This window comes from Schistocerca nitens, chromosome 8, assembly GCF_023898315.1.
Source record: "Schistocerca nitens isolate TAMUIC-IGC-003100 chromosome 8, iqSchNite1.1, whole genome shotgun sequence".
NCBI lineage: Eukaryota > Metazoa > Arthropoda > Insecta > Orthoptera > Acrididae > Schistocerca > Schistocerca nitens.
This window is the reverse complement of record NC_064621.1, coordinates 472197903-472214017: the sequence shown is the minus strand read 5'-3', so window position 1 is coordinate 472214017 and position 16115 is coordinate 472197903. Positions and strand designations below refer to the sequence as shown.

Genomic DNA, 16115 nt, shown 5'->3' with positions numbered 1-16115 from the left:
ATGAACATCGTCTCACAGATACTGTATTACGGGGTGGTTTCTCTATGTGAAAGGGTCCCCATGAAAAACAAGTGATTGCAGGACAATGAAATTTTGTGGATACATTTGTAAGGACATGCAGAAGACAAATAACAAAATAAACCATTGAGAGAAGCACTTTAATTTCCACATGAAATGGTATATTTGTTAATTGTGTGCCATGTTTCCATTCCAGGTTACAAATGCTGTACAGTGTGATGACCACCTGCATCCACAGCAGCCTGGAAACACCATTTCACAGTTGTTCACAGCACTTTTCAAATGGCGGACTATGAAATGTTCAGCAGTCATGATACAGCTTGTGCGTTGCTTAAGATTGTGCATTGCAGCTAAAGTGTGCGTCATTTATGTTGGCGGCCGAGTTTAGGTTCGTTCTGCGCATCTGACGTCACAAAACACAGTCAGCCAATGAACAGAGAACGACGTTGCCAGATCTCAACTGCAGTGCAGAGCATGGGCGAGTGTCTTCAGTTTTAGAAACGTTCAGTCATAAATAAAGTAATAGAACAAAAGCAATGTCTTGATAGCAGACTTTCTTTTATACTGCTTTTTTGCAATAAAGAACAGCGGTAATTGTTTATTTCCTATTGTACTTCGACGAAGCGTGAGTAATTCATAGTTATACCAACAGTGTTTGTCAGTATTTTGCGTGACATGTTAGAGTCCTCATGGCATCCTGTAGGCGGACGAGCCGCGATAGTGTAACGGTTAAGGTGTTTGGCTTCTATGTGAAAGGTTATGAGCTCAAACCTTGTGCGGTGCTTAATATTTTCATTGTTTAAAAACAATATCAAAGTGCCTTACTTCATGAATTATATTCGTTTGAATGCAATTTTTTGAAATTTCCAGTGCTTTGTCTCTTCATTAACCCTTTCGCTGCTGCAGACACGTGCTCCCCGCATTCCGCGCTGTGGGCGATTTTGTCATCACTGCACTGCTCGCCTGTGCAGACACATGGTGTTCCCACTGCTTTGACACGCTTATCATTCGATTTCACAAAAACTATTTGGCCCAAAAATTTGATTTTTACACGTCTTCTTGACTGATACCTTCCCCCCATAAATGACTTAATTTTGTTTCGATGTTCAACGCAGTTATTATGCAGCATTAAATGTAGTAAATCATTGCACGAAATTTTGAAGATTTTGCAGAGATAGAAGTCCATAGTGTATACTTTCCGTATGGTCGATTTTAGTTGCCACAATGTTGAGAATGAAATGTGGACAAGATACCTAAATTTCATATAAAATTTACTGTATAACAATATCTCATTTAAGTACCACATAGGTGTCTATCAAAGCCTGGTTTGATGCCTTCTGGCATAAAGAAGTGTTGCATTTTAAATATGTTCACTTTATTCACAACATTTCATAATATAATGTACAATGGCACATAACAGCCCACGAAAACACTGAAAGGCAAAATCAAGGAAGAATTATATAATACAAAGAATAAACATGCATCAGTAGTCATGCTGTGAAGGGCAAATGCTTTGTGTCTTGATCACATTGGACATTGAGGTGCACAATCGCTTCATCACTCCCCCCCCCCCCCCCCCTCCCCAAAGTTCTAACAAAATATTCTGTTGAAGCACACGTGATGGCAAAATCTGCTGTCACACAATCTGGACAAGATTGCTGTTGACTCATCAGGTTTGTTGTCCGATGTCTCTTGTGGCTTGTTCATGACGGGCAGTGGAGTGGCGGACAATTCTGTCATTTCTGTGGTAGATCCACCATGTGATCTGTTTGTAACAGCTTAGGAAGTGTAGAAATTTGGTTTAAGGCAGTCAACATAGACTGTAGCTGGATTACCAGTAACACCAATCTTAAACATAGTCTGACCCCAGCTGAGGACTGCATGAAGTCCATCCTACAGTGGCTGTAGAGGCTTGTGCACAGTGTCATGTCAAACAAAGACTGTCACATTTCCAAAGGTCAGTGAAGACAAAATGGTGGTGGGACTGTTGGTCTCTCATTGTAATAGTATGTAGTTGCCACATTTGTGAATGCAGATTGTGGATGAAGTCTAATACCCTTATAAAGTCATTTGGAATGTTGCCAAGGAACTCACTAGGCAGTAGAATTGGTTGACCATCTGTGAGATCTGCTTCTGCAGCTCTTAGAACTTCCTAGATGGACACATGGAGGACCAGGAAGACAACTGGCAGTGTTTCCAAAGCTGTGACTCAGGCACTGAAGGGATACTTTTAATTGTTGGTGCAGACATTCAGTTAAACCATTAAAGTGATACACTATAGTGTGGATATGTTTCATGCTTATTAAAATGTCGAGTACTTTAAACAGGTAAGATTCAAATTGCCTGCCTTGGTCAGTAGTTATACAAAAGGGTACTCTAAAATGATACATCTGTCTGTGAAAGAATGGGGTTGCAATTGGTTCAGTGGTGATGTCAACCATGGGAAAAATGAGTGAAGCAGTCAATGCCAGTTAGGCAGTAAGTGTACCCTTCAAAATGTGGTAAAGGTCCAACAATTTCCAGGTGTGTATAGTTGAATCATTGGTTTGGTGGGATGAATGTGGCAAGAGGTGCACTGACATGATGAGTGATTTTATTTCACTGACAGCCCACACACTGGTGTACAAGTGCCTTGCAGTCTTTGTCTATATTTGGCCACACAAAAACTCGCTTAACCAGGTTTGTCGCACCATGGACCCCTGGCTGAGACAAATCATGCAACTATGTGATTGCCTGGTGTAAAAAGTTAGTTATCACAAATGGTCATGCCTTTGATGTAGAAACATCACAATACAACAATAAGATTGACAGTGGTAGGACATGATGAAACTGTATACCAAAAGGCTGTCAGTAAATCTTGCAGCTCATTGTTGAATTGCTGTGCATGTAATTGCTTTTGCATGGGAGAGAGGGAGCATCTGCTGGTATATTCAACTCTTCCGTAATGTGGACGGTGAGTCATTAATTGCCCCATGTAGTCCAAAAGGTGCATTTGACATGCCAATACTTTGTCTGGTCTCTCATGGAAAGCATACATCAATAGCATCCGTAAACTGTTGACCTATGAGAATATGACAGACTCTCTTAATGGAAGCATACACTGCATACAACTTGTGATCATACGTTGACTAGCTCTGCTGCAACAGTGTCTCTTCTCGCTGAAGAATGCTCAGGCCTTCTGCCTTGATCTATTTGTTTCTGAAGTACAGCACCTATTGTAGTCATAGATGTATCAAATATTAGAGTGAGAAGCGCTTGTGGAACAGGGTGTGATAATGCAGCCTCAGTGATAGCGGTCTTCAGTTTGATAAAGGCTTTCTCAGCCTCAATACTCCACGTCAGTTTGTCATTCAGTTTCGGTGAAGTTCACAAGAGTTTGTTCAGTGGAATGACCAAGAGCGTATGGTTGCATATGAAATGATAATAGACATTAGAGATGATGAGGACTCATCACAACTCATGAACTGTTGCAGGTAGTGGGAAGTTAGTTATGGCTTCTGATTTCTCCCGTGGTGACCATATTCCTTGAGTGTATAGCTGATGCAGCCCCAGAATCTGACTTCTGCTGCTTCAAACATGCATTCCAATGGATTTGTGAATAATCTGTATGAACAGAGGCCAGTACAGATTTGGGATAAATGTTCCTGGTTTTCCATTTCAAGGCTAGACATCGTCAGTCTAGATACAGAAGAAGTTGAAAGCATGCATAACTTTGTTGATAAAGTTCTGAAAGTGTGCAGCATTCCGTAGCCCAAAAGGCATCCTAGTAAATTCGAAATGACCAAATTGAGTACCAACAGTGGTTTTTAACTACACTATGTGATCAAAAGTATCTGCACACCCCTAAAAAACATATGTTTCTCATATTAGGTGTATTGTGATGCCACCTACTGCCAGCTACTCCATATCAGCCATGTCAGTAGTCATTAGATATTGTGAAAGAGCAGAATGGGGTGCTCTGAGGAACTCATAGACTTCAAACATGGTCAGGTGATTGGGTGACACTTGTGTCACACATCTGTACACGAGATTTCCATACTCCTAAACATCCCTAGGTCCTCTTTTTCTAATGTGGTAGTGAAATGGAAACAGGAAGGGACACGTACAGCACAAAAGCGTACTGGCCGACCTCGTCTGTTGACTGAAAGAGACCGCCGACAGTTGAAGAGGGTCGTAATGTGTAATAGGCAGACATCTATCCAGACCATCACACAGGAATTCCAAACTGCATCAGGATCCAGTGCAAGTACTATGACAGTTAGGTGGAAGGTGAGAAAACTTGGATTTCATGGTTGAGCAGCTGCTCATAAGCCACACATCATGCCGGTAAATGGCAAATGACACCTCGCTTGGTGTAAGGAGCGTAAACATTGGACAGTTGAACAATGGAAAAATGTTGTGTGGAGTGACAAATCAAGCTACACAATGTAGCAATCTGATGGCATGGTGTGGGTATGGTGAATGCCCAGTGAACATCATCTGCCAGCATGTGTAGTGCCAACAGTAAAATTTGGAGGTGGTGGTGTTATGGTGTGGTCATGTATTTCATGGAGGGGGCTTGCACCCTTGTTGTTTTGCATGGCACAATCACAGCACAGGCCTACATTGATGTTTTAAGCACCTTCTTGCTTCCCACTGTTGAAGAGCAATTTGGGGATGGCAACTGCATCTTTCAACATGATCGAGCACCTGTTCATAATGCACAGCCTGTGGCGGAGTGGTTACATGACAATAATGTCCCTGTAATGAACAGGCCTGCACAGAGTCCTGACCTGAATCCTGTAGAACACCTTTGGGATGTTTTGGAATGCCGACTTTGTGCCAGGCCTCACCGACCAACATCGATACCTCTCCTCAGTGCAGGACTCCATGAAGAATGGGCTGCCATTCCTGCACCTGATTGAACATATGCCTGTGAGAGTGGAAGCTGTCATCAAGGCTAAGGGTGGGCCAACACCATATTGAATTTCAGCATTACTGATGGAGGGCGCCATGAACTTGTAAGTCATTTTCAGCCAGGTGTCCAGATATTTTTGATCACATAGTGTATATCTTCTGAAGCAACAGGTATTTGATAAAATGCATGTACTAAGTCTAATGTGAAAAGACATGCTTGCTGTGGATGTTAAAATTAAAATCTTCAGTGTGTGGGACTGGATTATTATTACCAGCTACTGATTGACATGTGACAGCTTCCTTGAGCAAGCATGAAGAAAACACTTGCTTTGCTTCTTTCAGTTTCTCCAGTGTTAAGCAATGAGGTCAAGCGTGAATCGGCATATCTGGCATTGTTAATATGTATTGCATTATTGAAAGCTGTACCAGTGCTAATGCGGGCAGATGCCTTGTAATCTCCAAGAACTGCTTAAGGAGTTCTAAATACAGAAAATCACCTGTGATCATTTGTACAGCAGTGTCATCAACACAGCATAAGCATCCATAGCTGGCTAAATTACTGGTAATGTCGAGGAGGTGACAATGATAAAGGCCCAGCAGCACTCCCTAAATTGACAAAAAGTCTGCTCTGAGGATATGGAGCACAACATCTGCCACTCAAACTTCTGACAGAGGCCTAAGTTTAGTGACACTGTCGCACCTGGACTGTAGAACATTGATGGCAAAGAGGCAACAGTCATCATTGATGCAGCGAGGCAGATGAAAAGATGGGTACACTGATATGTCATCACTTGTGTCCACTAGAAATTGCAGTTTTGTGTAGGGCTCTGTGGCAGTTGATGGCTGCTGTTTGGAGAGCCAGTCACTGTCACTACTGACTACCATGCACATTTCCCATCTCTCACAGGGAACTGCATTTCCATGCATCAGAGCCAAACCACCTATGGTACCTACAAATCTGAAGATGATTGGCTGCATTTCCTCGGTTAGCAGTGACACTGTGACTGGTGACTCTAATGCTTTGTTTGCAGAACAGTGACTTGCACAGTTAGTTCAGTGATTTGTGCTTGTAGTGAGTTATGAGTACTGTCTGACTGTAGGCATACAGCTGCTGCACATGTGGATGGGTACATCTCTGTGATGCAGTCTGCAGTTTTTGCAAGTGTGTCAAGATCACTGATTTATACTGTCACTATCTTCTGCACATCTGGTGGTAGGTGTGACAGCCAGATATTCCATAGAATGTCTTCACTGACAGTGTTACTTGCTCGAGTCCACAGGTGATGCAGCAACTGTGAAGGGGTGCACCACCTAACTCCTCAGTACGAAGTATCTTTCCTAGACATTTTGTTTTGGACTGTGACAAGTGGGTGATTAAGGTGTTTTTAATGGACGAGTAATAATCAGTGTTCAGCAGTGAATCCAACATGTCCTGTACTTCTGTAGCCATATCTTCATTCAACGCAGTGATACCGTAACTGTACTTAGCTTTATTGGCAGCTATGTGAGTTAATGCAAGCTGGCTGTCAACTTGTGCAAACCACAAGACTGTGTTTCACAGCCAGAGTTGTGGTGCTTTGATGTCACTTGGGTAATTAGTGTGCTCAAAGGCATGTCAACAGTTGGTGGCAGGTCCTGCATTGCAAAATTATGATTCAGTATAAGAAAGGTGTTTGGTATAATTGCTGCAGTTGTTTCATGTTTGACATTTGAAGCGACACTGTACAAAGTGTCAGTTAATGACAGAGATTGAGTTGGGGTCACCAGAAAATTGGGGTTTACATATGGTCATATTATTGGAAACTTTTAATAATAAAAGGTACAAGGACACACAATAGCCTTTAAAAAAGTAATAATTGTATAAACAAAGAATAAATGTGTCAGCAGTCATGTTGTGGAGCATAAACACTTTGTTTCTTAAGCATGTTTGACAATGTGGTGCATGATCACTTCAGATGTATCACAAAGAGCTTATTTTCTGAGTGCCAAACATAGATTTGCCAACATTAATCCTTCTACCTGTTACATGCTGCAAGTGTTCTCCTTCTGAACCAGATACCATCAGTGTGTCATTTATGCAGGCAAAACAGAAATCTTATCCTTGTAGTACTTCATTAATGAATCTTTGAAAAGTGCTAGGTGCAGTCCTAAGTCAAAATAGTATAAACTTGCGTTCATGAAGGCCAAATGGAATGATAATTGCCGTTTTTGTATATCTTCTTCTGCTAGTGGTATTTGATAGCAAGCTTTCAGAAGATCAAACTACTTAAAAAATGTTTTCTTGCCAGAAAGGATTAAGTTGACTTCATCTGTTCATGGAATTTGTGGAACTGTATAATGGTCTGGAAGGGCACAGTCATCAAGACAGAACTAATTTCCACAAACATGTCATTTGATGTACTAACCGTATGTTGTGTAATGGCCATTGTGATTTATACACCCCCCCCCCCCCCCGTCCTCTCTCACTCTCTCACTCTCTCTCTCTCTCTCTCTCTCTCTCTCTGTACCAAGAAAATTATGACAAATAGAATTCCACCCCATTAATCATGTTGGTACCACCTATTGTCTATCACAGTTGTCAAGACTATATTATTACAACAGTCAATAATATAAATGTTGTTACCTCATTTTATTAGGCACAAGTCCTTCTGTAGTCTTCTGGATGACATACTTATTTGTTGATATCTGCAGGAATTCTTTAACAACTGCTCTCTTACATCTGATAACTGTCAACTTAAGAAATAATTTTTCTCCTCACAGCCATGCTTTCGACAACCGCATGGCGGCAACAATTCTGCGCATGCATGCTGGCCTGGACTACTCACGACTGATAGAAGAGATTGAAGAGAAGGACAAGGATCATGGCAGCCTCTCAGCAACAGTTCTGCGGCGTGCTGACTCTTCACTTGTGTACTTGCCATCCCATGGCTCCGACTCAGACCTCAGCAATACAAGAGTCCTTGCTGCATCTGCCTCACAACTGTCAGTCATCTCCAGTGCTGGTTAGTGAAGCACTTCACAATCTTTGTTGTGATTATTTCTGGAAATAAATTTAGGTACAGCTGTCAATAGTAGTATAGTAAATAGTGAGAAAAGTTCCCTCACTTGTCTAGTATGCTTGGAGTGCCAAATATGTGTCACTGACAAGTGTAATATGTGTACTATTACAGCACTTACATTATCCTTCCAATGAAGAATGACTTTTTGGGAAAAGTCTGTCAACTGACTTAAGCTGTATGTGCTGTAAAACACATTCTGTGATCTTATTGTGTGATGAGCTTTTTGTTCTCGGAATGTCTACACATGGCAGCACAGAGGGATGTTGCAACTCATTACAAAGTGTTGCTGTAGACAATGAATAAAACTGTATTGCCCCTGAAACAGAACCATGTCATAGACTGTAGGAGAGCTGTTATTGAAATACATGATACAACGTTACTCACAGCCAGCTTCCAGAAGAAGACTAAATAGCATTAGCTGCTGTTAGTTAATAGAGGAATATTTTGTTGTTGAAGTTTGTAATGGAATCAGAGAGTTGGATGCTGAAAGCAGAGGTAATAGCTCACTACACTGGGTGCTCTAAGCCTGTAACGAGCCAAAAGTTATGTCCAAGAGCCTTATTGATTAAATTCAAATATATTAACACCAGTTATATCAATCATTTTCTGTTTCATGTAGTTTTCATGAATTATTGGACACAGTCAGTACTCATGATTAGGTCTAGTAATATCCCTTTACAAAATTCCATGCCCCTACTTCTGGAATCAGCAACAGAGCACTCATCACACAATGAGTTTGATTAAAACTGTCACAGAATAAGTACACAGTTCAAGGACTAAAAATGTATGCTATGACAAATAGCTCATTACTAACATCACCAATCTCTTTTTCATATACATTTTGTGACAAAGGTGCTTACTCTTTAATGCCTGTAAAGTAAGTGACAGGAGAACTTTATGTTGTCATATATTGAGTTTCTTCTAGCTTCATTCATGCATGCAGAGTGGGGAGAGTGGCTGGTTGTGTGCCTCTGTATGAGCTGTAATCAGTCTACTTTATTTTCATGGCATCTGTGGGAATGATGTACAGCAAATGTGACTAAAGAAAATTTGTAGATTCCATTCTAAAAAAAAATGTGCTTAGCCTTTTTAAATTACGTATGAAAGTGCCGTATTGACTGCCTGTCAGTTACGCTACTCTCTCCCATAAGGCAAACAGACTTTTCATCATTCTCACTGCTCTTCTTTGTATGGATTTGATGTCCTTTTTTAATCACACCTAGTGTTGATTCCATACTTGATAATTAGTCCACCATGGACTACACAAATATTTTATTGAAAACCTCTCTTGGAGAGAAATTCTAGTTTCCTAGTATCTTACCATGAACAGCAATAAACAGAAGCCCACCATTTGCTTTATGCATGATTTATGATTCACCTATATGATTGTTTCACTTCATAAATCCAATTGTAGATATTTGTGTGACAAGACCACAGATGTGACTCACTAACCTACAGTCAAAGCACAAGACATTTTTATGTTTCATGAAATGCACACCTTCACTTTTTTCTAGATTAAGTGCTAGTTCTAATCGGTATCAGTTTCATATTCTGTCCAAATCCAACTGAATAAAGGCATAGGTTCAATTTCTTGATGAGTTTACCACATAAATAAACATGTATTCTGCCAGAAGTCTGGGATTGGTAATCACTCAACCACAAAGTCCCCCTTTGATTGTTGGACACTAATAAGTCAGCAGCCACAAGAACAAGAATTTGCAGAAAATGATTCACACTTTCCCACTGAATGCTTGAATAAGACCAGATATTGCTGCAGTGTGCAGAACAACAGTCTCCATCTCTGTTGTCAAATAGCAGCTTTCAATTTACAGCACACTGCAATATTGCTGGGAATTCGACACCCATTTATGTAAGGCTTTGAGTAGCATAATCCCCAGGCCATCTGAAAGAACAGCCAACATGATCATTCTGGAACATAAGGTTTGTTTGATCTTCTTGCCAGGGGAACCTAGAAACTTGGATATGTTCATTCCACAGAGACAGACTTTGTCTCTGGGGTGTAGCGATCAACCCATTTCTTGTCCCCATCACAATATACAACAAAAATCCATTTAAATCTTCCTTATTGTGATAGAGGTGATATCGACTGATGCTAATATTTTAAGAAACATGATAGGGAGTTGTAAGTTATGCACTCACTGTACTGCCAGCATGTGGTGGTGGATGATGTCCTCAATAATGTAGTGCATTGGAGGACAGAGTTGGGCAACATTAGTTATGATGACTTACCAAAGAGTGACAGTCTTGGAATTCACACATTTCATTTTGTGTGTGCAGTCAATGTTGCTGGCATCCTGGCCACTATTCATCTGGCACTTTCTCATCTTTCCTGGTGTTGTGCACTTCATTTAGTATGAATGGGTTCATTATTTGCACACTGGTGTTAATAATCTGCCACATCCTATCAGATACAGGGTGTTTCAAAAATGACCGGTATATTTGAAACGGCAATAAAAACTAAATGAGCAGCGATAGAAATACACCGTTTGTTGCAATATGCTTGGGACAACAGTACATTTTCAGGCGGACAAACTTTCGAAATTACAGTAGTTACAATTTTCAACAACAGATGGCGCTGCAAGTGATGTGAAAGATATAGAAGACAACGCAGTCTGTGGGTGCGCCATTCTGTACGTCGTCTTTCTGCTGTAAGCGTGTGCTGTTCACAACGTGCAAGTGTGCTGTAGACAACATGGTTTATTCCTTAGAACAGAGGATTTTTCTGGTGTTGGAATTCCACCGCCTAGAACACAGTGTTGTTGCAACAAGACGAAGTTTTCAACGGAGGTTTAATGTAACCAAAGGACCGAAAAGCGATACAATAAAGGATCTGTTTGAAAAATTTCAACAGACTGGGAACGTGACGGATGAACGTGCTGGAAAGGTAGGGCGACCGCGTACGGCAACCACAGAGGGCAACGCGCAGCTAGTGCAGCAGGTGACCCAACAGCGGCCTCGGGTTTCCGTTCGCCGTGTTGCAGCTGCGGTCCAAATGACGCCAACGTCCACGTATCGTCTCATTCACCAGAGTTTACACCTCTATCCATACAAAATTCAAACGCGGCAACCCCTCAGCGCCGCTACCATTGCTGCACGAGAGACATTCGCTAACGATATAGTGCACAGGATTGATGATGGCGATATGCATGTGGGCAGCATTTGGTTTACTGACGAAGCTTATTTTTACCTGGACGGCTTCGTCAATAAACAGAACTGGTGCATATTGGGAACCGAAAAGCCCCATGTTGCAGTCCCATCGTCCCTGCATCCTCAAAAAGTACTGGTCTGGGCCGCCATTTCTTCCAAAGGAATCACTGGCACATTTTTCAGATCTGAAACGATTACTGCATCATGCTATCTGGACATTCTTCGTGAATTTGTGGCGGTACAAACTGCCTTAGATGACACTGCGAACACCTCGTGGTTTATGCAAGATGGTGCCCGGCCACATCGCACGGCCGACGTCTTTAATTTCCTGAATGAATATTTCGATGATCGTGTGATTGCTTTGGGCTATCTGAAACATACAGGAGGCGGCGTGGATTGGCCTCCCTATTCGCCAGACATGAACCCCTGTGACTTCTTTCTGTGGGGACACTTGAAAGACCTGGTGTACCGCCAGAATCCAGAAACAATTGAACAGCTGAAGCAGTACATCTCATCTGCATGTGAAGCCATTCCATCAGACACGTTGTCAAAGGTTTCGGGTAATTTCATTCAGAGACTACGCCATATTATTGCTACGCATGGTGGATATGTGGAAAATATCGTACTATAGAGTTTCCAAGACCGCAGCGCCATCTGTTGTTGAAAATTGTAACTACTGTAATTTCGAAAGTTTGTCTGCCTGAAAATGTACTGTTGTCCCAAGCATATTGCAACAAACGGTGTATTTCTATCACTGCTCGTTTAGTTTTTATTGCCGTTTCAAATATACCGGTCATTTTTGAAACACCCTGTAGGTGTCTAGTTTTCTAATTTTTAGATTTTCTCATAGCTTTAAAAGTTAATTCTTTTAGCTTACATTAAAAGGGAGGAATGTAGCAATGTAATCAATAACTGGTTGTAAGGTCATGATATGCTGTTTTGTTCGTGGAATTTACTTAATGGATTAAAAGAGATAATGTCTTGAATGCACTCAAACACACTGCCTGACAAAAAGCATGAAGCACCCAGAAGTGGAGGAGGAAACAAAATGATACTTCATTGGCTGAGAGGGTATGTGATGTTATTTCAGTGATCATGAAATCAAGTCAAATTTACAAAGAACTTAGCAGTATGAGTCCATTTAGCAGTATGACGTTGCACCTCACCTGGCCAGGATGCATGCACTGATTCAGTTGGGAATGGTGTCATAAAGTACTGTATTTTCTTCTGAGGCAAGCTGGCACACAACTGTTGTAACTGGCTGGTTGATTTGGGGGGAAGGGAACCAAACAGCAAGGCCATCTGTCCTGTCAGATTTGGAAGCAATTCAGTCATGCCCTTTCAAAGAAACTATATCAGCATTTGTCTGAAATTATTTCCCTAAATCACAGAAAACATAAATCAGGATGAACCATTGTCCTCCCGGATGCGAGTCAAGTGTGCTAACAACTGCCCCATCTCACTCAATGTGTTGTAACTGGTCCTTAATATCCTGGATACTGGCACCAGGATGAAAATAATGTCCAAGTTGCCCCCACACATGTTCTTTTGGGGACATATTTGAGGATTTTACTGGCCACAGAACAAATTCAACATCATACAGACAGTTCATAGGGACATTTGCTATGTGTGAACATGCATTTTCCTTTTGCAAAATGGCACCATGATATTGTCACATGAGAGGTAGGTAATACACAAGGACATAGGATGTCCATGATGTACCATTATGCCATCAGAGCTCCCTCAGTCATTACCAGATGTGAATTAAAGTCATACTCGATGGCTCCCCACACTATGATGTCAGGAGTAACACTGCTGTGCCTTGCCAAAAATAGTGGAAGAAAAGGACCTCTCACCAGGACACCACTGGTGCTCACTGGGGTAGTGCAAAACCATGATTCACCAGTGAACACAATACAGTGCAACTCCACTCATTAGCTGTCCATTATTCCCAGTTACAGCACCACTCCAAATGCAGCAATTTTCTGTTGTGGTTTAAATGCCAGCCTACACATAGGATACACATTTTCTAGTCTGGTTGGTGCTTGCTCCATCCAAAGGTGTGGGATGATGCAGCATTTTGCAGGAAGTCCGTACCTTGTTCTTGGATGGCAGACACAGGTGTGAAGTGGGTACAATGTGCCTGGTACACTATACATTGATCATCCCTAGCAGTAGTCAGATGTGGTCAGCTGGAATCTTGTTGACGAGTGTGCCATCCATCATGTTCCCATTCAACCCAACAATGGGCCGCTGTCACATCCGAATGCCCCACAAATCTGGATATTGCACAAATTAGGCAGCTGACCTAATGGAGACCAACAATAAGGCCCTGTTCAAACTCTTTCAAGCACTGATAATGCTGTCTCATATAAGTATGCAGCATCTTCATGTCCTTCACAGTGACCACTCAATGTCTGACACCGTTCATGTCCCTTATATGCCCTATCAGTCCTGGTAGCAACAGTAAATACCAACAACAACTCACTCTCGTGGCTGTAGTACCTGTTACAGAGAATTGCAACCCTGATTATTTATATACCTGCTGATAGTGTGTAAATGCATGAAGTTCCATTGACTCTAACCATGTCTTCTGGGTGCTTCAGTTTTTTTGTCAGTGAGTATAGCTTTAGAAAAATTTACAGAAAGCCATAATGATGCTGACTTCAGTAAATCATATTGGTCACTTTCCAAAAGGGTGTCTGAATATGGTAACTACAGGATGCACAAATTCACTACTGTGAATAGACACAAATAAAAGTTCATAAATCATCCTAGCCTCCAGAAATATTATGTACTTTTGTATACATGTATTGTCAGTATTGAAATTTTGCCTCCCAAAAGTAAGTAAAGGCCAGCAGCCATGATGATTGAAACTAAGAAGGAAATTATATTGTATATTTCAGTTTATTAGAGTGGTAAATACTTTTCAGGCATCCTGTTTGAGTTAGTGTAAGAGATAAGGCAGACAATTTATTTTTTAATAGAGGGTAGAAATTCCTGCTATCTCATAGTCCACAAATGTTATTTCCATTCAAAGTCCCACACAATCGATGGAAACCAATGAAATAATTTGCTTTATCATGTGTTGCAGACTCCACAGCTTATCTGCCAACTGACAGCATCACACCAAACCGCCGTTTTAATGTCAACAACCACAGCCCACGCTCTGTACTCAAATCGAAGAAAAGGAACCTAGCATCACAGTTTGCTACTGCTTTGTAAGTTGATACCAAAAAATAACTAAATACATTTAATGTCAAAGCCACAAATTTTAAGTTGTTGTATGTTTGATCTCCAAAAAGGGTTCTATCACAGCTTAATAGTGGAAACATCATTTTCACTAGTTTTCAAAGTATAAGACTAGCTCTTTTCTGAACTCCTAGTGGACTCTTGTACCCTTGTGGATGTTATGGGACAGTTGATGGAATTCTGAAACCTATCCTGTTGTCTCTGGCTATGTTGCTAGATTGCGAGAAGGGTTTCACTTCTGGTAGTCTAGTATGTGCACCCTGTTCTCAAAATGGACTGTTCCTTAAACTAACAATAGCAACATCTCTGATGTTACATTAAAAAAAAAATTATGTCTTTCAAAATTATTTGAAAATTTTGAACTAGATGTTGTCATACGATAGAATGACTATAAAGTGTGTGGTGATAGAATGACTATAAAGTGTGTGGTTTGCCTTGCTCAGCACCCATTTTTCAATAATGCATTGCCTCAAGGGTAGATGAAAATCAGAAGTAGTCAGTGGGATGTGGTTTACCTGTCACTTTTCATTGCACTGAGGTAGACTGCATTTTTTGTCCCATGCATCTTCCCACTATCATCTGCTAGAGTCCAGCAACTGGCATCTCCTGCCCTTTCAAATGCAGCATTCATATGATTTATGAACTTAGCTGCAACTACTGGACCACATTTTATGTGGGTATGACAACTCACAAGCTGTCTGTCCACATGAATGGCCACCACCAAACTGTGGCCAAGAGATAGCTGGAGCACCCAGTTGCAGAACATGTCACCCAGCATAAAGTGCTTATTTGAATGATTGCTACACAGCTTATGCCATCTGTATTCTTTCCACCAACACCAGCTTTTCTGAATTGTGCCAGTAGGAACTCTCCCTACAATAAATTCTTTGTTTCTGTAACACTACTAGTCCCAACCTTGTCCCTGTCCTCCCTGCCTAATGCCCAGAGACAGTAGCTATGTTTGTAAGTTGTTGTTGTTGTTATTGTTATTATTGTTGTTGTTGTTGTGTGAATAAGTGAGAGTTTTACTTCTGAGGAAAGACTTTCTCTTAAATCTTTCTCATCGGGCCTGTCTGCAACTCAGTGCCTCTTCTATGAGGTGAGTAGCAATGTATCTTTTCTATATTGTTGTTATTTTCAGTTTACATTTAGTTTACACTTTCTTCTTCAAGAGTCATCTAAAAGCATATTTGCAATGGCTTAACTCATGTCAACCACACAATTTAATTTTTCACTTGTCTCATTTTATCTGTCTGCACCAAACTTTGCCATTCTTTGTTGTTCCCCACATTCACTATTAACTGTATTCATGTCCCCAATATGATTAAATTCACATTCCATTTGATATATTTTAAATAACTGTTCCCCCTTATTAAATGTTTAATAATATGAAAGTTACACACAGTTGTATATAAACAGCTGCTACTCACTATAATTGAGTAAGCAGCAGTTTTTGTGGTAACTGAAGAGGCCTGCAAAAGAAAAAATGCTAATCCAAAAGAGCATATACAGAGTTATTACACATTACATGTTTGGTTAGATTGATATAAAAGAACATTAATACAAGATAAAGCAGTTTATATAGTACACAGTGCTTTCTAGCAGTACATAGGGAACAATTTATTATCATCAAGTGGTGCTTCAAAAACACAACCGATGAAGTTATCAGACAAGTCTGAACTAAACTGAGCCCTAGCACTTTCTTCTGCCAGCCACTTCAAT

At 40.8% G+C, this 16115-nt stretch overlaps 1 protein-coding gene across 1 annotated transcript in view; it reads left to right on the top strand.

Moving 5' to 3' along the window:
* The window catches only part of LOC126199202 (bumetanide-sensitive sodium-(potassium)-chloride cotransporter), a 316749-nt gene that overhangs the window by 283135 nt on the left and 17499 nt on the right, over positions 1-16115 (top strand). Inside the window, exons 14-15 of the mRNA XM_049935981.1 lie at positions 7675-7916; positions 14236-14362. Coding sequence (XP_049791938.1) covers positions 7675-7916; positions 14236-14362 — 369 coding nt within the window. The remainder of the gene's footprint in view (positions 1-7674; positions 7917-14235; positions 14363-16115) is intronic.